At 33.9% G+C, this 25,634-nt stretch overlaps 3 protein-coding genes and 1 pseudogene across 3 annotated transcripts; 1 reads left to right on the top strand and 3 right to left on the bottom strand.

Annotated features, from left to right (window-relative positions):
* Nucleotides 1-653: 653 nt before the first annotated feature.
* On the bottom strand, nt 654-1,170 carry LOC134709455 (putative nuclease HARBI1). Its single transcript, XM_063569613.1, is given in 2 exon segments — nt 654-831; nt 833-1,170. Coding segments are annotated over 2 exon segments (516 nt in total).
* A 1,584-nt stretch (nt 1,171-2,754) lies between these two features.
* Nucleotides 2,755-4,702, top strand: LOC134709445 (myb/SANT-like DNA-binding domain-containing protein 4). Its single transcript, XM_063569604.1, has 2 exons — nt 2,755-3,256; nt 4,389-4,702. Exons 1-2 carry the CDS (start codon nt 2,791-2,793, stop codon nt 4,700-4,702), a joined length of 780 nt encoding a protein of 259 aa, XP_063425674.1. The 5' UTR covers nt 2,755-2,790.
* A 400-nt stretch (nt 4,703-5,102) lies between these two features.
* LOC134709437 (putative nuclease HARBI1) lies at nt 5,103-5,680 on the bottom strand (annotated as a pseudogene).
* Nucleotides 5,681-16,674: 10,994 nt separating this feature from the next.
* On the bottom strand, nt 16,675-25,304 carry LOC134711503 (monocarboxylate transporter 9-like). The gene is made up of 7 exons (XM_063572130.1): nt 25,235-25,304; nt 23,174-23,518; nt 21,912-22,055; nt 19,171-20,154; nt 18,078-18,257; nt 17,481-17,606; nt 16,675-17,001 (listed from the first exon to the last, which is right to left on the bottom strand). The coding sequence occupies exons 2-7, from the start codon at nt 23,430-23,432 to the stop codon at nt 16,823-16,825; spliced, it is 1,872 nt and encodes a 623-aa protein (XP_063428200.1). The 5' UTR covers nt 23,433-23,518; nt 25,235-25,304; the 3' UTR covers nt 16,675-16,822.
* Nucleotides 25,305-25,634: the final 330 nt, after the last annotated feature.

Raw genomic sequence — 25,634 nt, 5'->3', positions numbered from 1 at the left:
GCCACTGATTGTGATAATCAATTGTGATCTTTTCAATATTTGAAATATATCTAATAACCATCTGTTTTGGATTCAACTATTTGATAATCCACAAAAAAAAAAGAGATGTGGGTGTATATAGACCACAACGTTACACATATGCGCGCCAAATTAGGTATCAGTTTGCAGATTCCCGAAAACTCAGATCGAGCCAGTGGTCACGAGTGATAAATAGCTTTTTCTATCAAATCGATTAAATATACTTTTGGTCACAGTTCAATATTCAATACTCATATAGTTATCATTTCAGTAGATAATTTAACTTATTTCCTTTGACAACTAGAAGTATACAATGATAATTTCCTTTGAAAACTGTAAGTTTACATTTGATAATCGCTATACTGGTTTGTGTCGCTGTTATTTATCTTGGACGTTTTCTTTTTTTTTGTTTTTGCCATGTCTTTTGCAGGTTTTTTTTTCGACTTGTGAGTTTGAGTTTCCCTAAAGATTCCTTTTTCTTTCTTTTAAACCTACTATTTGTTAATTCCTGTGTACCACCAAATGAAATGTTATTAATTGGTTATATGTCTGTGAGAGAGTCATCCATGTTTCAGAATACAAGAATAAATGCAATGAACAACCCATATAAAAGAAGGATAAGTTTTTTTTTTTTATTAATTGTTGAATCTGTTATTTATCAATCTAGTACGAATAACTGCACCGTCGTTTTGTTTACCAACATATTGCTACCCACCAATGTTTCCTTGATCTCTTGGGTTATCGTTTCCTGGAGGCAACGAAATTCTATTGTTTATACACATGTTGTGCAGAGCAACAATAATGTCACAAGTCACAACATCTGACTGGGCTGTACAACGATGTTCCTGCAGTGGTATCGATGCATCAGAACCGAGATTTCAACACACCAAAACTTCTTTCAACAGCACCGGTTGTTCTCATATGGCAAGCGTTGTAACGTTGGTCCTATTTAGTTGTTGGGTTTATGACTGGTGTGAGAAGTCATGGCCGAAGTGGATAACCACTGTCCCCAAGAAGCCATCCATCGCTTATGTCCCCGTCTTCAAACATTTCACGAAGCCTTGAATTGCGTAATGCAAATGAGTCATGTGTACTACCAAGCCAGTTTGCTACAATGTTTAAAAACTTCAAGTTTGAGTCACAAACTCCCATTACATTAAGCGAGTGGTAGTTTTTTTTGGTTTACGTACAAATATTCATCAACAGCTGGACTTTTGATTCGCACATGAGTTCCATCAACAGCACCAATAACATTGGGAAAATTCGAAATGTCATAAAAATCTTTCTTTAACGCTTGTAGAGATGCTGGATCTGTGGGCATCGAAATGTATTGATTATATACATTTTTTTAAGCATTGGGTGACGTCATGTGTAATAGTAGAAACACTAGCTCTAGAAATACGATGAACACAGCATTTACTATTTGAAACCTCCCAGTCGCATAAAATCTTAGGGCTACCATTAATTGTAATGACACGGGAAATGCATGGGATTTAGTGCGCCTAGCGAACTGATTTTGGAACATTCCACAAAGTCCTAGAAACATTGGTCTTGAAAGTATATTTACGTACAATATCAGCATCGTCCAAATAGTCTAATGGATTGTCTCTGTCCCTAAACACTCTGTTTCGGCGAATATTATTCTCTCGTCGTCTTACATGAACATACACAGCGGCCATATTTGTTGTTTTTATTTCAACTTTAGGACATCATAACTCTTGGGACTATCCTAAGACCATCCTGAGACACCTATTCGTATATCCTAACTTTAGGACCAACTTTAGGACATATCTTAACTCAGGAGACTTTCGTTAACCTGACAAAGAACTAAGACCATCCTAAGACCGCTTCGTTGACACGGTCTCAGGTACATGTATAACTGTAATTGTAATTATTTTCGCGGTGTATCTATTTTCACAAATTCGCGGTTGGTTTATTATCGCGAAAATAAATACACGCGAATCCAAATCAAACCTTTCAACTGAACTGCAATAATTATAAAATCGCGAAAAAAAAAACCGCGAACGTGTTTAAAATACACAAAAAAAAGTACAGTATTTAAAAATTGAATATTTTAATCATGTTGATCTATATGATTCCCAATAATTTGGTCTCCAAAAAAAATAAAAATCCAGCATTTGCAATTCATGGTATTATCAATAACCCGAATGCACTTTTACTATGTACACATTTAAGTAATAGTTCTCTGTAACCAAGAAGTTATATAATATAACTTTAACAATAAACATGAACAAATAGTGGGTGGCCTGGTTTTCGAAAGTATCATAAGAAATGTCATAAGATATATCTTAGGACAAATTTTATGACTATCTATCATATGATATGTCATAGGATGTAAATCAAAGCTGTTCTAAGATAGTCATAGCTATAATGCTCTTATGACTGTCACAAGTGGACATATTTACGTTATTTTTAATATTTATTTATATAAAACATGTAAAAATAAATAAGGACTGAAAAATAAGTATGACGATAATTATTATTAATATTTTTTATGAATATTTTCTTTTTAATTATATGTTTAAATCTAGTTTGTTTATATATACAATATATTAAAGATATTCAAGTTCATGTATCATTATACATATTCAATATGTTATTGAAGTCTCACCACTTGTATATTAATATACATGAGGTTTTATTCAATTGTGATTACTTTTAAGTATTGGCACATCGAATACCGGTGCAAATACGTTACAAAATTACTATATAAAAGAAAATACATAATTTAGATATGTATCATACGCAATCATGAGTAGGAAAAGAAACCCAAATTTTACGTCACAAGAGATACAAATTTTGACTGACGAAGTCGAGAAGAACAAGTTCCTACTATTCAGCAGACTCACAAATACAGCAACCAACAGTGCCAAAAAGAGAGCATGGGAGGCTGTATGCTCAAAGATGAAAGCAGTCAATGACACAGATCACTTCAGAACAGTTGAAGTGATTCGAAAAAAGTGGACCTGCTACATAAGCAGTACAAAAAAGAAGCTAACAGAAAATGAAATAGAGTCACGACGGACTGGTGGTGGTCCCTCTCGAAATAAAGTATCATCAGTAGAAGAAAAAGTAGCAGGGATAATCGGCAAAACTCCTATCAATGGAATTGACACCTTTGTATCTTCTTCATTTGAGAAACAAGACTCTTTTGCTTCCGTTCCGTCGCCTGAAAAGTCCAAAAGGCTGTCATCTTCAAGCTCCAGCATTTTGCAAGGTATGTACAGTTATGTTTATAAGCATAAACTAAATGACAAGTCGATCGATTGTTGATTGTGTAAAATCCAGCGGCAAATTGAAGGCAAGAACCAATCTATGTTGCTGTTTATTTATCAAATTTTCGGTTTCTCCTATAAAACTCTATTTTTTCGGCTTAGTAGAAGGTATGAGATTTGGTATTGTTAACGGTCTTATTTTGAGACATATTTACATCTATGTCATTTGAAATGGAATGGGTGGTTGTCTCATAGGCAATCAAATAGTGTGTTATCGTTTTAGAAGGACTCTTGTGATCCATCAAAAACTATATCGTGAAAGGAAGGTAAATTGTACATAATAAAACAGTATGTGTGTCCTAAAACGACTCATGGATCAATGTTCTTTCAAATTTCAATACCAAATTTTAGGTTTCATATCTTACGGGTTATATTGAAAAAACTTTATAGTTCTAACGAGTCATTCAACAGCAGAGATATTGAAACATGAATGATTGATTTGTTTTCCATTAATACTAACGACATATCAAATAATAACAGGATTTCTCTGCCTTATATTCTTCCATAATAGAAATAAAACACAAACTGTTCTATCAAATTCAATATGGTTATCTGCTGTTTATTTCAAAAAGACCAAATCAAGTACACCTTTTAGAGTGCGCTCGACTCAAGAAGGGGTTTTTTTGGAATTCTATGGTTGTTCGAACTCAACAAGAGTTTTTTTTTTTAATTCTAAGGTTGTTCAAAACCTTTTGTGAACAATAAACGCTAGCACATCATAGAAACACCAGTGAGTAATTTATTTTTAAATAATCTATGAAATAAAAATGCTTTGCATGAAGTTTCCCCCTTGGTATATGTTCACAATGGCCTATCTCTTTTATTCATTAAATTTGTTGTTTTGATACTATTACAGATTGAAATGTTCGTACTTATTAAACTGCCTACCGAAGGGGTCATAAACCTAATATAGATAAAGGGTTGGTTATGGCATGTATGGTGTAAGAACGCGCAGTTCAGAAACATTTGTAATCTTAACATTTCATTGATCCACGAAAAAAATATTCACATCATTTATGGAGTGCTTTTTATTTGCCTACTTGAAATAGAAATACTTATCTTATTTTGTTTCAGCCTTTCCTCTTATTTCGTCACACGATGATTATGCTGTTGAGGATGTGAATATTACCCAGGATATGCCATCTTCAAGTAAAGTTGCAAAATTGGACATACCAACAAAGAAATTTCTGAAGGAAACTGACACATTGCGCCTTATTGAAATTGAAAATGAAAGATTGAAAGTGGAGAGAGAACGGTTACAGATAGAAAGAAGTAGATACGAGGTAGACAAAGACAGATACAACTTAAATGTGCAGAAATTAGAGATAGAAAAGGAAAAACTGGAAATGGAAAAGGGCAGATATAATTTGGAATTGTCAAGGCAGTAATTACAAATAGCAGAGCTTTGCACAACACAACCATCCCTCTTTCAGATGTCTAATCTGTGTGTGGCTACCAATCCGTCACAAAGCAGCTGTGATTCTTAATTTTTGATGAAGTGTGTTTGTAGTTATGTGTGTTATGTTATGCGTGTTGTGTATTTAAAATGTTTTCAATTTTGCATTTCGTTGGAGGATTTAGAAGGTATATCATTAACATTTACAGCATAAATGATTGATTATCGGTTGTATTACACCCATTCACAATGTCATTATTGAAAAAGTTAAGTCGGATAGTTATAATATGAAAGTTAAGATTTGTGTTTGCATCTCCATATACTACATGTAGTACTAGAAACTATATTCAAATTCAAATATAGAAAACAAGCAATAGTATTTGGGGTAAGATTTAAAAGTAATAGAAATATTGATAAAATAAAAAAATAGTACAGCGAATGTATTTTAATTGGAAAAAGCGTCCATTTATAAGTCGTCTGCGTACAGTTGCACCATCGTTCAAATGACCAAGGTACTGCTGCTCTGCTATATGTCCAAAGTCAAAGTGATATCTGGAGGTAGTGGTATGCCATGGTTAATGCACATATTGTGAAGAACTGCTACACCAACGGTAATGTCACAGCTTTTTGTAGCTCCGTACAAAAGGGTTCCAGCACTCTTGTCAATGCATCTGAACCTAGACTTCAACAAACTCAAACTCCTTTCTACAACACATCTTGCCCTCATATGTCCCATATTATAGCGTTCCTGGGCTTTAGTACTGGCATTCAGTATAGGAGTCATCAACCATGGTCGTAATGGATAGCAACTATCCCATAAAAGCCTTCCAATGCCAATCTTTCTAGAGTCAAATAATTCATAAATGTTTGAATTGGTCAAAATAAAAGAATCATGAGTGACACCAGGGTATTTTGCGACAATGTTTAAAAACTCCACACTAAATTTTATCTGGATTATTGCGGCGATCATAAAGTTGAAAACTTCTTTTGCCGCCTCATAATTTACTTAATATTAAATTACTTATTTTAACTATGAGCTGTGCGGATAATTAGAATGAATAATTTTTCGGTACTGATATACATGTTGTACGATGGTTTCCACAATATTTTAAATACTTTAAATACATTTATATACTGCTGCATTTAGATTATAAATGTTATCTAATGGAATGTAGGATTAAACATCTTCCCATTCCAATGACCATCATTAATATGATTTTTAAAAATATTGACAGATTCTGCACAAACTTTTACTGTTGAAAGACTATTCAATTATATAGGATTAAACTTCTTCCCATTCCAATGTTCATCATTAATATGATTTTTTTAAATATTGACAGATTCTGCACAAACTGTTACTGTTGATAGACTATTCCATTGATCAATGATCCTTTGTGAAAATGAATGGAGACGCTGAGTTGACTTGCACCTCTTTTTACTTAATTTCCAAGGATGTCCTCTAATAGAATTTGTAGATAACTCAAACATATTTTGCCATTTAATATCATCCATCCCTTGTATTTAGCTTTATACACTTGTATCATATCATAACGATCTCTTCTGTAGGCCCAAGGCTCTCAATCTTTCAACATAACTTAACATTTTTATACTAGGCACTAATTTGGTAGTTCAACGCTGGATCTTTTCGATTCACCTTATATCTTTCTTTAAATATGGTGACAACACTGTACTGGAGTATTACAACAAGGGACGTATGATTGATTTATATAAAATAATAAACATATCTTTTTCCAAATAGTCATAGGAATTACGGATTAATTCCAAGACTCTGGGCTTTATTCACACAGTTAGTAATATGTTTATCAAACTTTAGGTTAGGCCCAAAAGTTATTCTTAGTCCTTTTCTTCAGTAACAGGATTAACCTGGACATAATCATCTTCATTATCTGGTGTTGTTGATCATAAACTACATATGAATAAATTGTTGTGTCGTCTGCAAAAACATTAATCAACCCAGCAACTGCATCCGGCATATCATTAATAAACGCCAAAAATAATACGGGCCCCAGTACACTGCCCTGGGGTACGGCACTAATCACTTCAGCTCTAGTAGAGTTTGTATTATTAATTCTAACTCACAAAGTGCTTGCACGTTACTTGAATGGAAGTTTTTTTTTCTATTTACATAGAGATGTTCATCCTCTGCTGGAGATTTTATTCTGATGTGTGTGCCGTCAATGACACCGACTACATTTGGAAAGTTGTTTTTTTCATAGAAACCACTCACTATATTGTGCAGTCCAGCCTCGTCACTTGGCATCTTTTTATAGTTCCTGCAAACCCCCTTTTAACATGAGGTAACATCACTTGTAATTTTAGATACGCTAGGCCTGGATATATTGTGTACATCGGCATTGACCATTTGGAAGCTTCCAGTGGCATAAAACCTGTGGCTAATGTTGAGAATAGTTCGAAGTTATAACGTTACGTTTCCCGTATTAACGTTCACATGTTTGTGACGTTGCTTACACCTTGTAGGGGCTTCGCCATTGTAAATATTATACGCAAAGTAAACACAACGCAAATTACATATACGACTTACTTAGTTTATTCCACACATGTATGGTGCCGTGACCAGGATAAGATGGACACTAAAGCGCAGTAAAGAGACTTACGGAAAACGGAAGATGATTTAAACTTGGACAATGAAGAAAATGCTGAACTTTTAGAAACATTAATTCAAAAACAGAAAACTATTATTGCATTGAACGAAGATAATATGAATTATGTAAAGGAGGAGGACATCGAGGAAGAAATTCTTAATGCAGACGAGTACCAATTATTTTTGAACACCTAAATACGTTATTTACGGAAAACATTCGCGAACAAAAATTGTACTGATATCCCACAGCATGATCACGCATTACCTTCTCACACTTTTGAAAACATTAATCAACACAGTTCTGTTCCGTACACAACACAAATGTATCCCGTTCAGCAACCTAGCAACCAAAATCACCATTTGCCGAAACTTACACTACCCATGTTTAACGGTGAAATTCTGACATGGGACTCTTTTGAATCTTCCGTCCATTTCAATGTAACACTCACAGACGTACAGAAATTTAGTTATTTAAAATCCCAGCTTGTTAATGATGCTGCAAGAACTATTGACGGGTTACCGCTCACAAACTCAAATTACATGGAAGCTATTACACTTTTAAAGGAGCGCTTCGGACAACCGTATAAAACTACAAATGCTTATATGCAAGCTATGTTAGAACTTAGAGCACCACAAAACAACCTACTCTGTCTACGTGTTTATTACGACAAGTTAGAGGCATATATAAGAGGTCTTGAATCGTAAGGCTGCTCCGGAAAATCGTATGGTGCATTACTTATTCCGATAATACTGAACAAGCTTCCGTCAGTATTCGACAACACTTAGCTTGTGAAAACGGTTCCGATAATTGGGAATTGATTGATTTGAGACGTGGAATTTTGAAAGAAATCACTATAATTGAAGCTGGACAACGCTCGTCGTCGTTTATGGGTTCAATGCAGCCTACCGCAATGACCGCATCGTTTTTGACATGCGCTGATAGAAAAGGTGAACCGATTCGATAACCGTGAGAGACAAACACCAAATATTCGACTGTCACATAAACCTTGCATATTCTGCCAGAATTTACATGACCCTGCTAAATGCCCAAATGTTGCAGATCACGATACACGCATCTATCGTCAAAGAAAAGAAGTTATGTTTTTACTGCTTAGGATCACACCGTTCCGTAGATTGTAAATCGAAATTTCGCTGCCGACAGTGCCATTAAAAGCACCACACAAGTCTCTGCCATGAAAATACATGTACTAATGATGAGCAAACATCAGTTAATGCCGTAGTTAATGATAGCGAAAATACTTTGATCGCCGCAAGTTTTCATTCGACTGAGGAAAATCCCGTTCCAACGTGCTTCTAAAAAACTGCAGTTGCATAAGTTGGGGGAAATCGATATGTTGATACGCACATTTTGTTTGATGAAGGAGCACAGCGCTCTTTTGTTACCGAGGAGTTAGCGTCGAAAATAGATTTAGAAATACTAGGAACAGAAACCATACATTTATCGGCATTTGGAAGTACAGACAGCAAAGTCCGTCATTTGTCAAGAGCACGCGTATACGTGGAGTCGATAAATAGAACGAAAATTCCAGTTGAGGTTCTAGTAGTACCGAACATCGCAACCCTGTTAATCAATTACATCGGTAATGGTATACAAGAATTCAAGTGCCTGAAAGTATTACGTTAATGTCATCTGTTTACAGAAGACAACTCTTCTTTTTTAAATCTCCTTGCTCATTGGGGCTGATTTCTTTTGAGATTTCGTAGAGGATACAATATTAAGAGGAAATGGTCCAACCGCCGTAAATTCAAAACTTGGTTATTTGTTGTCTGGTCCAATTCCGACGTCTTATCGTCAACAGAGTAATGTAGATATGTAAAACATATTGACATCGCACAAACCAGAGGAGTTGAATTTAGAAAGATTTTGGGTTGTTAGGAGTAGATAGCAATACGACAGATGTTGAAACGGTAGACTATTTGGAAACAAATCAAAAGTCTGCAATTGAATTCCGAGAAAACAAGTACATAGCAAAGCTGCCATGGAAACCAGATCACGAACCCTTGCCTTCCAACTTCTTTGTTACGAAACGAAGAACTAAAAACGTCATTCGAAAAATTAAGTCAAGATCCCGAAATGCTTAAGGTATATGGACAGATAATCAAGGATCAGGAACGCCGAGGATTTATTGAGAAGGTAAAGGATCCCGATATTAGTAAAGGTATTGTACATTATAACCCACACCATCCCGTTAAGAAGAAATATACGAAGTAACACCATCTGATGAATATATTGAAGAACCAAACAACGAAGAAATACCGATAAGAACATTGCCCTTGCGGAAGGCATCAATTCGTGCAAAAGAAAGAATAAAATCATGGACTCGTTAAAGTTTAATTCAAATTCCTATTTTTGTGTTTTGAAGAGACAGTAATTCCTGCAAGTGTAAAATTAAAGTTCTTTTCTTGATTGATGAACATTTAAAGTAATATTCTATTGTTTTGTACATAAATACACTTTGTGGGTCCCAGTATGTTGAGAATAGTTCGATGTTATAACGTTACGTTTCCCGTATTTACGTTCACATGTTTGTGGTTGCTTACATCTTGTAGGGGCTTCGCCATTGTAAATAGTATACGCAAACTAAACACGACGCAAAGAACATATACGACTTACTTAGTTCATTCCACACAGCTACCATGATCTAAAATGATACTGGAAAAGCACGATTTTTTGCTGTTTGCCGTGCTAAGTAATTTTCAAACATTCTACAAAATGGGCGTGAAAGTCTATATCTACGTGCAATTTGATCATCGTCCATGTAATCTAATGGGTTGTTTCCGTCTCGGAAGACTCTGTTTCGGCGTACGTGTTCAGCTCGTTGTCGAATGTGCATGTAAACAGCAGCCATATTATTTCTTTCACGTGATGTCGCAACTTTTATGATAAGCATAAGACCATCATAAGTCAGGTCGCGAGGCGTCTTAAGTTTATGACATATCGTAACTTATGACACTTTCGAAAACATATTTTACGACTATGACTTGTCCTAAGACCATCATGAGACATGTCTTAGTCATAAGATACTTTCGAAAACCAGGTTCATACGTCTCAAGATTGGGTTTAACTCCTGGTATTCAGAGCAAGACTCCCCTTGGCTTGGTACCAACTAGTCATACTACCGGTGTAGATTTTCAATCAGTTATGAATTATCTTTAGTTGAGTTTTTGATCCTAGTTGTAATATCATTTATTTATAAATGGTAAAGGGGCCTTCCCATTTAAATTGTATTTTAGGGCTTTTCCTATATTTTCGGTAGTTCCTCAATATGACACCCTCTGCAGGATGATAATTCCTGGTCTTAGTACATGTAAAATCATAGCGTCGCTTTTTTTCTCCGAGACTTTAGTACTCTAAAGTACGATCCCGAAGTGTATACAATCATCAATGGTCTTTGGTTCCCTTTGAAAAATGGAAAGCTGAATTTTTGAGTAATTAATTCCTTTACAAGACACTTTTCCTAACTGATTTCTTTGTATCTACGAGTTTGACTGTGCCTCTGGTATCTTTTGCCCCTCTTATGGAGTGTTGAAATCTTAATGTAAATAATAAAATTGAATAACATATGTACTATTTCTGTTAAGTGTTATAAAAAGAACAAGTTAGATATGAATAAAGGCAACAATAGTATATTGCTGTTCAAAAGTCATAGATAAATTAGAGAGATAACAAAATCCGGGTTATAAACTAAAACCGAGGGATACACATCAATTTTAAGAAGAAAACAAAAGAACAACAGAAACACTGAAGTGCAACAAAAACAAACTCCAACATACATAGAAACGAACTATTTGATAACAATTGAAAATACCTCAACTGCTTGTCAATACAAAATAATTCATGTTGAGAAAACTCAAATAAACAACATATATATGTACAGTTAAATATACAAATCAAATAATCACGGTGGGTATGGTTGTCCTGCGAGAGAACGTACTGTGCTGGTGATTCGGTCCTGACGGGTGCTGGTGATCAATGAAAAAATGTAAACAAAGACAAAAATGATAATTTTTGACGTTTTCACTAATAAAAAATGGAAGAAAACAGTTGAGATTTTTCAATTTTGTTTCTTATGGGTTCATATGTAAACCACTGAAAAGTTGACCCTCTAAACTGTTTCAGTAAGCGTAACACAAAAATGCTCATTTTCAGAAAATCTCGAACTGAAAAAATAAAACAAAAATGCTTATAGAGTCCGCTTTCTATACCGCAATCCATACGACATAACTATTTTGTAAAAAAACATTGCAATTTATAAAAATTTAGCATTTTCTCAATTTACTCATGTCCTGATACTGTGCTGGTGGGACCTGTCATTGTCCTGGTGGGTCCTGATACGGTGCTGGTGATTTTGGATTAGAAGTTGGTCATATTTGAAACAAATGTTACAAAATCAATAAAATTGGGCAGATAATTGTTGTCAATAGGATCTATTACTCCTATTTAGCTCTTGTGCATCCATTTGGCTGTTTAATATGTGTTTTCAAATGATCGTAACTTGTATAACATAATTACATAAAAGGGCAACATCTTTCGTCCAATATCAGAGAACAGTATCTAAAATAAGAAGTTTTATTAAGATAATAAATGCTCCTCACATTGATGCCTCAACAATGATCAAAGCCCATGCCGCATAGACATGTTTGTCAGTGCTCCGCATACGCCTCCCCGCTTCCACCCAACCAACCCTCCTCATTTCCTCCTTCATTGTTACAGTGGTGTACAAACAAAACAATTTATCACATTAAATAATTACACAAAGACACACATTATTGAACAACGAATGCTCGCAGGTACTGAAAGCTAGTTCAAATCCGCATTTTCAACTAATAGATAAACCATGTTCTCATATACAAAAATCTCAATCGTGTCGATTAAAAATCTCAAAACTTAAGATCACATTTAAATGATTGAAGAAGCAGAACTTTAAAAGTGTGCAGTGAATCTTGTGCTCACAACAGTTATTGTCATAATTATGTTTACATGAGACTTATAAAGGAATTAAGAAGGTACCAAGAAATGTTTTACAGTTCAATTTAATTATCATGAATGGAAGGTGAATGGAAACTGTGAGGGTCAAAATCTTAAATTGCTTATAAATGTTGCTGGACCCAGTTTCGTTGTCTGATATGAATGTTCTGAAATGTGCAAGGTAGAAAGACATTTTTTTTACTCGGAAAGTTTTGCCCTAATTGCTTCAACTTTTGCAATATTAAAGCCGATTTCAATGAGTGTGAAGACAAAGGGAATATCTTTGGTTATATTGCTTGATGGACAGAAAAGTCATTGTTAGGTTATGTAAACTACCCTACTTTAAGAGTATACTAGTCCGACAAATGACACATCTTTCTGTCTGTAGGACCAGGCTACTTCGAAAGGAGGGTACGGTTTAGCTTACAAGCAAGCTAACCAAAGATATTATGTTTGCCTATATACTCGATGGAATCGGCTGTAACTAAAAACTCGAATACATTTTAACAGACAGTGGTCATGTTTGTTGATGAATATTGTTTTTCCTAGATTCACTCTTGAAAAATCATTTGGTAACATTTGGTCAAGTAATTTCAGAAAAGATCTTTTAGTAATTGCGGACGCCAAGACAATACATGAACCTCACACGACCCCTCGACACAGGTGAGCTTATATATGATCTTATAGCGATTCAGGTTGATAACCATTTGAAATTAAGCTAGTTTTTGTGTGTGTGTGTAGATTTGTATTGTTTTAAACAGTTATGACCTTTTAAAGTTTAATGTAGGTGTTTAATCTAAGAATTTCTTTTTTAAACTCAATTGGTAGTATGAAGCTATTGATTGATTGATTTTTGGTTGCTTAACGTCCAGTGGCAAATATTTAATGCATATTCAGGACGAGAACAAGTTCACAATAAATACAATAGGTAGGTCTTGTCATAAAAGAGGCCAATAGTCGTGGAATTTTGGACTGCCACTGGAAAATGAGGATGCATTGGATAGGAACAGAAATTTTGCCTTGCAGCAGGCCACCTACGGACCCCTCAAAGAGTTGCTGCAAGGGTTATTAACGTGCAAAGAGCGTGGCACTCTCTTTACACGAGATTTTTCTTCTAAAAACAGTAATGAACTATAAATAATAATGCTTTGTAAGAAGTTTCCCCTTGATATATGTACAAAATTATGTCTCTATTATTCATTGTCTGTGCTGTTTTGATTCTTTATCAAACATATTTATTTATTTTGGAATTTTGAAATGAAAAAGCTAAGAAATCTTAGTTTTGTTAGTGGTCTCTAGGTTATCTCTTTATTCATTCTTCATTCTCTGACATATTCTAGTCTGCCCTTTAAAATAGTGATTTGTTTAAGGGTTCTATCGAACTTTCGAAAAAAAAAAACTGATAACCGTTCAGACAAAAAAGTTATGTTGTAAAAATCTTACAGATACAGCAAGTGATTCTTAATGGCTATAAGATACATTTTTCTTATAAAAAACAACTTTTTAATCTTACGGAAAACTATTCCAAGCTTAAAACTTTTACTGCAATCTCGCTCTTACTTATCCCCATCCCCCCCCCCCCAAAAAAAAAAACAACAACAAACAAACAAACCCGCAATACTGTTGTCATTCTTTAATATAGTCAGCACTCAATTGTTCACACAAAAATGTGATTTAAGCTGCTAAAGACATATGATTCAAACGCTCAGAAAGTCCTTTGTTCTATATTTTTTCTCTCCATTTTTATGCAAAACGGAACTTTTACATGTTTATTTAATGGGTTATTGTTAAAGGTATTACGATGACGTATGGTTTTTAACACATACTTCCTTTGGTTTCTTCGGGAAACTTGTCCATTAACAACAAACATACCACATCATCTACTTTATATATGTATTGTATAAATTACAACGTATTTTGGTGATCTTGCAAAATAATCGTAATCCCGAAAATCGTAAACATATTTTCTTATCTTAAAAGGGGACAAGAAGGGTTCCATTAACAGACCAATGAATAAGATTACAGTTAATTTAAAAAAAAAAAAAAAAATAGGGATATTTTTTCTTGCATAATAACAGTAAACGGATTCAAAACAATGTCAATTTCAAGAAAGCAGGCAACAGTTAATTAGTCAATAACAGTACAGCATCAATGATCTTGAATATATACCACTTTTAACTAAAATATAAAGGCACAGAACCAGGACATCGGAGCACAGAACCAGGACCGTTTTTCTTATCACCAGCACCGCGTCAGGACAATTCCGTTAAACGAACTTGTACGACTTTTGCAATATAATATTGTTGTCATATACTTTGCATGGAACTTATGACGCATCAGAGAAAAATTAAGCAACAAAACAGTCGTTTTAATGCCGTTCTGATACAATGTAAACAAACCCACCAGCACAGTATCAGGACCCACCAGCACCCGTCAGGACCGAATCACCAGCACAGTACGTTCTCTCGCAGGACAACCATACCCACCGTGATAATTGTCATATAACACACACACTATTATATTAACCTTTGCATTCCGATATATGAGCAGGGGCTTGTGCTTTCAAAATACTACATACATATATTTCGTTTCGTTTGCTATTTGTATTACTTATTTATAGATAGGGAATTGAATAACCAGCACTCTGATTATAAATAGGTCTACAATAGTACTTACAATTTATTAATTGTGATGTTCGGTGAATTAGACACAAGCAACGTTTTTCCGGTTTCTACGGGTGGGTTTTTATAGTACTATGTTTGTTTGGCTTTTACATGTAATCGTAACTAAGGTGCCCGCAACCAAAATGAATGAAAGTTAAAGCAACCCAGGGTAGGGGGTTCCAGCCATACGTATCCATTCAAAAGCATTCCAAATCTGCGGCAACACCCACCCCCTCTCCCAAATCCGTGTCATGTTTAGATTTGAATATTACAGTTTTCAGGTCAAAATCAAATAATTGATACTTGGATTTTTGAGGAAATGGTTTATTTATTAGTTGTAAACTTTTTTTTAGTGATTCTGAGATCGGTATTTGGAATCTGTTTTTCTTAAAATTATTTCATTTTTGCCGATCTGATATGTAAAGCAATTCCCAATGGATTTTTATAGCAGTGCGTTGTAAAACAAACATGTACACAAACATGTATAACCGCGACACCTTCTGAATGGGCCATTTCCTATCTTTGGCATATATTTAAAGGCTTTCTGCCTCTCATATTTGTTCGTCGTTTATTTTAAGTCAAAAATAAAATCACTTGTTTTTTTCTCGTTTGAATGGATTCATGTTTTGTCATTTCTGATATTATATAGGTAACTTTACGATATGAGTTTTGCTCATTTCTTTAGGCCGTATGGTTACCTATAGTTACTATAATAAACCTATTTAGACTTGACTGCATGGTTGTTACATCTGCAATCATAAATCTATTCAATTTATATTACGATTCCGTAAAATTGTCATAAAAGGTCAATAGCTCCTAAACGAGTGGATTGACAATTTCGGCGTTGTTGCATTTGTAGTGATTTTATTTACTATTAAAGTTGTCATACATAGTGGTAATTATCTTATCTGCAATGAAATGTTTTGTGGAAGTTTGTCTGTAGTACTGGACAGGATAAATCTACTCATGCAAAGTATTTTTTTATTTGATACAAAAGAGGGTTGAAAGATACAAGAGAGGCATTCAAACTCATACATGTCATAGATCTAAAATAAACTGAACACGCTAAAAAAGAAAAGACAAATAATAGTACACAAGACACAACATAGAAAACTAATTACAAGACTAAGCATCACCAACCACGCCAACTGTGTGATAACAGGTGCTGCGGAAGGGTATGAAAACCCTGCTCCACATGTGGCATTCGTCGTGTTGATAATGTTATTACAAACCCGGTAATTAGTCTAATTCGGTAGGTCACAAAGAGATCGGGATTGCTGTGACGACATAAGTAACACAGATAAATTCTGCACAAAGTTTTGAAAAAATGCAAATTTAACAAAGACTAAATAGGGGGAAATGGTGGAACATGTTTTACACCTGGACATTAAGGATGTCCAAATACAAAACATTTGAAGGACAGGGACTATAAGAAATGTATAAGCACAATACTTTTGAAATACATGAAGGCATACATACTGAAGGAACTATAGACTGAAAAAATCCTGAACAGAAAAACCAAAACCTGACGCATTTAGAGTTGGAATCAGTTATACATCTGAAAATAATCTGTCATAAAATATTTTTTCAACTCCTTAATTTTGATTTAGATTTTTTTCCAACGCTACTGGTGAGTCTTGTGCATACGAATCGCACGTCAGTTGAACCAAAACTTAAATCCTGGTATGTTGAGTGTTTTAGTCGTTTTATTTGGGAGATAATATATCTCAAAAAATATATAAAAACAGATATTAAACACAAATGAGATTATCAAAACTAAGAACAAAAACAGTTAAAAAAAAACACCAATAATTAAGTCCTATGTTTTCCCTTCCGTCAAAGTGTAGAATCACTTGACGAGAGGGTTATAGATGTGTTGTCATTGTTTGAATTACAAAGAGATATGAGGTAGTTGTATACTGGAGTAATTAGATAAACTACTATTGTTAACAAACATAGACATCCGGCAAACAGTATTGCGATGTCATAATTCTTGGTCCATTCATAGAGAACTCCTTCAAAAGAAAAATAAACCATATTAAAACTGATATCTATACTTCTTCAGTATAGTTGATTCTGCTATTATACGACTACTGGTATACAATTGTAAAACAGATTGACTTTGTAGGTGTGATATTATACGTTGCAGAAATACATTCATCTATAGAATAAGGATAGTGAAAGTAAGAAATGCTAGTATACTATTCTGTTAAGTGAACTAAAAAAGAAAAGGTCATTCGCGTAACTTTTGCTGCTTTTTAAACCGATATATCTAGTGTTTTTTTTAAGAAACAGTCAAACCATGTTAAATATACAACACAACCGCTCGTCAATAATTGTTCTACTTTCGTTTAACATATTTCTGAAATTATTTATTTGAGTTTTAATTCCCTCTACACGTCGAAAGTATCTTTTAACAACTGATTCCGCATTTCCATAGGTGCTTTATTAATTCACAAACATTATCCCTTACTTGTTATAGAGTACTTTTTACCTGCAAAAGGTGGTCCAAATACAGCCGCTGGTGCTTTAAGAACAGTAAGTACCCCTAATCCTTTAGTTAGGTTGTCTAATCCAACACTATCTAGAACCATGATTGGTTGTAATGGACAGTAAAATGCTGAAATTAAAAAAACAACTAGTGTTACAATGTTTCCAAAATTACTGCCCTACATCGACCCATTTTAAAGAGCCTACCTATTTTGTTGTTTATTATTATTTTTTTATTTTTCTTCTAAATATGCTTAATATATTCGTTATTGGCGTTAAGAAAACAATAATCAATCAATACCAAGTACTATTTCTTCCTCCACAGTCCCCGAGTTAACGCATTGTTTCCATCTGAAAATTTAATTTGCTGTGGTATGTACTTTGGAACATTTTTTTTTACCCATGTCTGTTGAATATCTGTTAGAATCGTCTTACTATTTTAATGATCAGGCAGATTGAGGAAAACAACATTTTGATAGGTACAATTTAAAATTTCAATCTTATTTTAAAGCAGCGAAAATGATTAATCTTCTAAGACATGCAAGACATGCAAGACGAACAGTGAAATAGTATATAGTATGACGTTTATATAAATACATACCTATAAAGAATCCGAAAAAAGAAGAAAACGCCATCAGAGATGCAAATTGGTCACATAACGGAAACATAAAACAGGTAATGGTACACCCAACCATACCGATAACACATAGGCATACAGATGATAATTTTGTATTGTCGATGATAAAACCTGGCAGGAGTCTACCTAAAGTATTGACCACACCTAGATAGAAAAATAAAAAGAACAAAATCATTACTTCACATAATTCTAAATAACATTGGACAACTTTTTTTTTGATTTATTTATTTGAATTTATAAGTGCTACAATATGTTACAATTATGTCTATTATTTAGTCTTGACTGGGATAGAAATATAGTTACAAGTATCAGAGTCTGTAATGAGTTAAAAAAAATGGTAGAAATGTCCAATCATATTGAACATGTTGAAGATGTTATTTCTTAGTATACAAGGGCGGATCAAGGATTATACGCCGCCGAGCAAAGCGATGTGATAAAATTTTGGACGACTGTAAAAAATCAAATTGTGAAAAGCATGATATACATTATGTTTGGGCGCTAAAAACGGGGGCACACTTTATCCCCTTCTTTACGGATCCGCTACTGGTATAGACTATTGGTTTATAATTCGCTATACAACACAAACTGTTTAAACAATCATGCGGTACAGGTTAGTTCACATCAAGGTTCGACTGTTGAATGTTTAAAGTATAAAATTCAACTGAATACGCCGAAGAGCTATTATGTTAAAATGTTATCCTAATATGGTCAATTGTCAAAAAAATGTACGGTTTCAGCATAAAACAATTAATTATTGAGGTATTAGCATGTCCACCGTACTATGCAACGGAGAAAGAAAGTATCCTACCTTTTACAAACCTCTTGTATGCATATATGTTAAACAGGAATAAAAATGTTTCATTTTAATTTTTTTTTAAATAGATATAAAGATATTAAACAACTACTGTTTTTTGTGTGCTAAGATACATTATTTTGGTCAGATAAGGTTGGCCATTTTCACATGGCAATACTTCGTATCGGTGTGTGCATCATTAGTTTTCATTCCGGGTCGGGTTATAAAATGTTGCTAATAGATCATAAGTTAATTTTGTCCTACCAAAAACAGAAAATATCCAAGACACTTGCATACTGCTTAATCCAATGGTTTTTCCATAATCACCAAGGAACATGTTCGGAATGAACTGTGCCATCTGAGAAAGAACTGCTGCGATGGCGATGAACCAAAATGTTTTATTAGCACACAGACCTTCGTTGCATACTTTATGGTCATATTCACTTCCATCAGAAGAATTGGAAGTATCTAGAGATACTTTGCTATAACTGTATTCGTCTCCTCTAATAACTATTGAACCAATAAGGCTTTTTGTGTCACTATTATGTTTAAGACGAGTTAAACTACCACAGTAGAAAATGTCTTTTTGAGAGAGAATGCCTGTCTTTACATTTTTGAATAGAGATGATGAATGCTGATGAGGTTCACTTATACAGTGACTAGAGCGGAATGGGAGAAATGAACTTTTCTCATAAGGTGTTCTAAACATGTTTTGGGGTAGACTACTAGTACTATGCTTAAAACTTTCTGTTTTCGCAAACTGCAAGGCATGTTTTTTACAACATTTTCCTTCAAAATGAATTTTTGTGCACTTTTCACTCAATTCTGTTTTCTGTAAACTTCCGATACTCTTTTTAAAACTTTCATTATCAAGGGATTTCACAGACTTTATGTGGCCCTGCTCTACAATCTCTGAATTTGGTTGATCAACTAAAATTTCAATTTCAATTTCTTTGAAAATTTCTCCCATCGCTTTCGTTTCTTTGGCATTCTTGGTTCGAGGTGATATTACCTTGTAAGTCCTAAACATCGCACACGCAACACATAACTGCAGGAAGAAACCAGCAAGAATTAAAAGTGTTCCCCGCCAGCTATAAACGTCGAGCAACTTTTCTGTCACAGGCGATATAACCATCAATCCGATACCGGAACCAGCAGACATGATGCTCTGTGCAATGCCTCTTTTCTTGTCGAAGTACTGATTAACCATTACTATTGACGGTAAATACATAAGTCCCATACCACAACCTGTGATAAGTAGTAAAACGTCACTTTTAAATATCATCTTTCTAATATATAACAGATTCGACTATGAATACATATAGCATATATTTAATGTTAGTTATCAAAAGTACCAGGATTATAATTTTATACGCCAGACGCGCGTTTCGTCTACATAAGACTCATCAGTGACGCCCAGATCAAAAAAGTTATAAGGCCAAATAAATACAAAGTTGAAGAGCATTGAGGATCCAAAAGTCCAAAAAGTTGTGCCAAATACGGCTAAGGTAATCTACTCCTGGGGTAAGAAAATCCTTATTTTTTCGAAAAATCTAAGTTTTGTTAACAGTTTTTTTTTTAAAAAGACCATATAATTGATATTCATGTCAACACCAAAGTGCTGACTACTGGGTTGGTGATACCCTCGGGGACGAAACGTCCACCAGCAGTGGCATCGACCCAGTGGTGTAAATAGTTATCAAAAGTACCAGGATTATAATTGTATACGCCAGACGCGCGTTTCGTCTACATAAGACTCATCAGTGACGCTCAGATCATAAAAGTTAAAAAGCCAAATAAATACAAAGTTGAAGAGCATTGAGACTATTCTGTGCAATACACAATGAAATCAACACTGTAAGTCTTCAATTTAGATAACACATTTATTTTAGATGAAGAACGGCCGGAAGTTTTTTTTCTCTATCTGTGTGCAGGCATTTTGTGTCAAATATTAATATATGATACTATCCCGTCTTACTTAATATGTCCATATATAGTGTGATGTTGTTAACCGCTTAAATGGTTCCTTATCCTTATGTTTAGGGAAATCGACCTGATTTTTTAATTAAAAACATTGTGTACTATAACACATAGCTTTATATGTTCTTTATCCAAATGATTCGTCTATTCTTTTTTTCAAATTTTGTGTCAATCTATGACCATGATGACTGTAAATTTTAGATTTCTCTTTTCTAAGAGCCTATCATTATCCCGAAGACGTGATCTGCAATGCAAGTTGCTTGATCAATTTACGGTGACCTATAGTTGTTAATGTCTGTGTCATTTTGGTCTCCTGTGGACAGTTGTCTCATTCGCAATCATACCACATTTTCTTTTTTATATTGAAAAGTATTCCTCTCAAACAGGAGTTAGGAGCCGTTATCAGCATAGATTGAGGTAAGTTTTTCGTGTTAAGGGTTCCATTGGAACTACTAGATGAAGAACAACAATAAAAGCGTTTTCCTTTTGTTCACATAGTTTGTCTCTGTACGAAGATTCCTCTGTTTGAGACTATACTCTTTACATTTTAACGGTTGTAACGTATGCATTCTAGATATATAATTTTTACGAGTAAGACTATCTTTTCTTTTTTCGCCCGTTTGTTTATCAAAACTGCAATTAACAAACTGATCGAAGGATTTAAGCTAGTATGCTTACATTATTTCATGTCTAGCTACATGTATATAACATCTTATTTTGTGCGACGTGATCTACATCTGACAATGATTTTCACAAGAACTAACTAAAAGGGCCGTTTTGATATACATTTATTTGCAGTTAATTGTGAGCTATAGATCCTGTGACTTTACGATGGAGAAAGTCGAGAAAAGCGATGTTCTTTTGCTTTTTCTTAAGAGTGTGTAGGAATATTGCGGACCTTATGTGTACATGATATCATGTATGTTCCGTTGAAATAACATATTGCATTAAATGCTTATTTTCACGAGGGAATATTCTAGTCATAAAATGAATAATTTTGTTACCAGGTTTAACTTAATATATACCTGTGACTACTCCATAAGTCGCCAGAAACATCCATATATTAACAGCCATAGAACTTAAAACTAATCCTAGTGTGGCAATCAGTGCTCCGGTTATAGCTACAACTCTGCAACCAAATCTTTCTATTAGAGGACAGGCAACAATTGCTACAAACAGAATAATAACATTTTGTACTACGTTTATTGTATATCCTATTTACTTACATTCAACATACTAGTATTTTCTTTCCTAATGCACTTTAAAAAGCTACATACTAATAGAGTCAACTATATATGTTTTCCCATCGGTTTAAATTTTATATATAGTTATCAAAGGTACGTATAACAGGCTTATAATTTGATACGACAGACGCGCGTTTTGTCTACATAAGACTCGTATCAGTGACGCTCAGATCAACAGTTAGAAAGTCAAAACAAGAATAAAGTTGAAGAGCATTGAGAACCCCAAATTCCCAAATTATGCCAAAAACAGCTAAGGTAATCTGTGCATAGGATAAGATGGTAAGCACACTACACAGCTATTTTTGCATAGGTTTTATTTCTGTACTAAAAATCTTGTAGTACTAAAAATCTACTGTTAATATTCAGTACTATTTTGTTACTTTTAAATTATTGTAATATTGAGGTACCTGTATTAAAACAGTACTTGATTTGTACTTGTTTAAGTACTACAGATTGTTGGTTACACCGTTACATTTTCAGCATTTTGAAGGTTTGATTATTTCAAATCTCTTAACGTTATTATTTTCAAACATGGAATATTTTTTATCACTGTTGGTTTTATTTCTGTACCAACTTTTTTAGTACAAATCAAGTACTGTAAAATACAGGTACCTAAATATTACTATAATTTTAAAGTAAAGAAATAGTACGAGATATTAAAAGTAGATTTCCAGCACTACAGATTTTAGTACAGAAATAGTACCTTTGCAAAAGTAGCAGTGTTGGGGAGAATATCACAATATAATCTAATAGTAATTAGGTATAATAATTAAACAAAACGTGACAGCTTAGTTACTTTTTTACTATCGATATACTGCTAGATACAATTCCAGTGACTTCCCTTTGACCATTTACCGGGTATTTATAATTTCAATGAAATCCCATGCGTAAGATGGCTAAAACAATTGCACTTTGAGTCAACGTAATTTTTAATAGTGATTTTTTTTCTTCTTTATGGCACTCTGAACAAGTGTGACTTTAGAAAACAAAGTAGGTTCGATTAATTAGGGCACCCTTCCCTATAGTGTAGAAAAAGTACTTACCAATAAATAAAAGACATCCAACGATGACCGAGCCAGCTAGAGAAGTCAACGAAGGACTAGCATGTAAATTTTCCATTAAAACTGGAAGTAAAAGTCCGTAAGATCCGAATAAACCATCAATCATGAACATTACAAAGAACGAACACACTAAAACCACCCATCCGAATCCTCCGTCGGGAACTTTGTTTTCCGTTAACTCGTAACATAGCTCTTGGTTATCAGTTTTCAACTCTTTAAATTCTTCAGCTTCAGTTGTCATCGTTGCTTCTGTAATTCGATGCTGGTAGTATGCTCGATGTTTCTGTCATTTGTTAACTCACATCAACGATGTCATAGCTTTATCATCTGTAAATATTTATATCAAAGACTAATTGGTACATCACATTCATAATCTATCTAACTTTTTTCAAACACCGCACCTTACATATGTATAATTTGTCAATTTGATCATTCTTGATGTTCATGACAGTGGTATGTTTTGTGCATGCGAATTAATAATGTAAATAATTCGTTTATAATTTGATGATTTTTTTACGGAGTATGTTCATCTCTTCTTTGTACAATAAAATGCATTTTTTTTTATGTTGTTCAAAATGAGACATCTGCTCTCTTTAGTCAATCGGGTTGTAAAAAAGAGTAAGAAGATTCCAAAGTTCTAACCAAACACCAAAAACGTCCAACAAAACACACAACATCATGGTAAAACAACACTGAGATTGAGTAAGTTTTAACCAAAGAGTGGGGTTAACCCAGGTGCCCGGGAAGGGGTAGTAGTTCCTGGTATAGTTAACGTACATATCAAATTGTGTAGTCATTTGCTGCATTCGATGTGAATTTTAGAATTCGGGAAAGATGATCAGAAAAGTTATGATACCCAAGGAGGGATACATGTATGAGCGTCTTTATAGTTAAAACAGTTTTATTTAGTAAACTTTGGCGGGTTGAACTTAAGTTTTTGAATTTAACTTGTATGCAGAATTTCAAAGACAAACGGTTATCACATTCGTTGCAAACTTTAAAATTCTATCAAAACTTTATTAGTTTTTAATTAATTTTACGAATCCAGTATTTGGAAAATAAGTGGGTGGACCGGGGCCCCCTAACTATAAAACAATGAATGTAACCGAATAGGTAAAAACTCGGAATTAATCATAGATAAAACTCCATAAGAGGAACGAGCACCCAGCTTCTCCGAAATCAGACCCAGCAATGAAAGGAGTACGTTTCCCTAATTTTTGCCTCTTGAAGTGATTCTGTATTCAATACCTAATTTAAACTGAAAATGCATATGGAAAATCATCGTTAGTAAGCGTGTACACATAAGGAAATTGTGTAATCTATTAACTCACGAGAATGTAAAGTAATCAACGAAAATGATTACACTTAAATCAATGTAAATATATAAATAGATATTTAAATGTTAGGCGAAATGATTAATCAGAAAATATAGCTGTAACGGTTCTATAGTTCTCGTTCTGCACTGCACACTCGCATGCACAATATTCATGACTAGTCTAACTTTGTATAACTTTGATAAATAGTAATGTAATGTCACTCGTGTTGTCCACCACGGCCAATAAGTTTTCTTGATTTATAAAAATTAATGTTAAATAAAATGAATGTATCATATGTAAAATATTCAAAATGGAACAGCTGCATGTATAAGTTTGTATACATTATAATATGAAACAGAAAGTCGTTTATATCGTGACTGATCCAGTTTTCATTTGTTTACCATATCATAATTTGATTGTTTCGAAAAAGAAAATCATTATAATGATCGTAAAATACATTTTTTTTCGTCTTTGATACAACAATGAGAACAGATATGTAACCAAATACACACACACACTATTGATTTATCCTAGCTGTCGTCATAATATGAAACACACTATAAATACACACAGACATGTTTAGAAAGATATGCATATCATGTGTGATATTTGAACAAAGAAAATACGTATTCATATTGCTTTTTATTGATTCAGAAAGTCTAAATAACATGAACAACACATTTATTCAGTAAAAATAAAACCAATCGTTTGCGTAAATGCTACTTACAACCCAGATACGTCAAGTCCTAAAAAAATCATTGGAGATAATGAATTACCAGAAGCATTGTTAATTTGACCTTATTCTAGTTTGAACCGGTTCTCGTGCACATGCGTTTGAGAACATGGATTAAACCTTTATCAACACTATGCTTACTTTCAGTTTATTCTTGGTATCTTTCCCTTTCTTTTCGCATTAAAGTTCTTGCATACAAACCGAGAAAAATAGATAATATGACAATGCTTATATTAAAGGGGGAATCGCGTAACTGTCTTGTTTCAAATGTCTAGCAGTATTTTAAACACTTGACGTCGAAGTTATCACAGTTGATACAGTTGGGCTCCTGATTAGCAATTTATACTAGCTCAGCGAAAATGGACGTACGTCACACTAAACTCCGATATATATA

This window comes from Mytilus trossulus, chromosome 3 (assembly GCF_036588685.1).
Source record: "Mytilus trossulus isolate FHL-02 chromosome 3, PNRI_Mtr1.1.1.hap1, whole genome shotgun sequence".
NCBI classification, from domain to species: Eukaryota; Metazoa; Mollusca; class Bivalvia; order Mytilida; family Mytilidae; genus Mytilus; species Mytilus trossulus.
The sequence above is the reverse complement of the archived record's forward strand: the minus strand, read 5'-3'. Positions and strand labels throughout refer to the sequence as shown.

Excerpts from the sequence above, each read along its gene's own strand:
- LOC134709445 (XM_063569604.1), top strand. The coding sequence starts at position 2,791 with ATGAGTAGGAAAAGAAACCCAAATTTTACGTCACAAGAGATACAAATT. Across the intron at positions 3,257-4,388 it reads AAGCTCCAGCATTTTGCAAG|CCTTTCCTCTTATTTCGTCA; the intron begins GTATGTACAGTT and ends ATTTTGTTTCAG.
- LOC134711503 (XM_063572130.1), bottom strand. The coding sequence starts at position 23,432 with ATGACAACTGAAGCTGAAGAATTTAAAGAGTTGAAAACTGATAACCAA. Across the intron at positions 18,258-19,170 it reads TTGGATATTTTCTGTTTTTG|GTGTGGTCAATACTTTAGGT; the intron begins GTAGGACAAAAT and ends TTTTCTATCTAG. Across the intron at positions 17,002-17,480 it reads ATTTGGACCACCTTTTGCAG|GAGTTCTCTATGAATGGACC; the intron begins GTAAAAAGTACT and ends TTTCTTTTGAAG.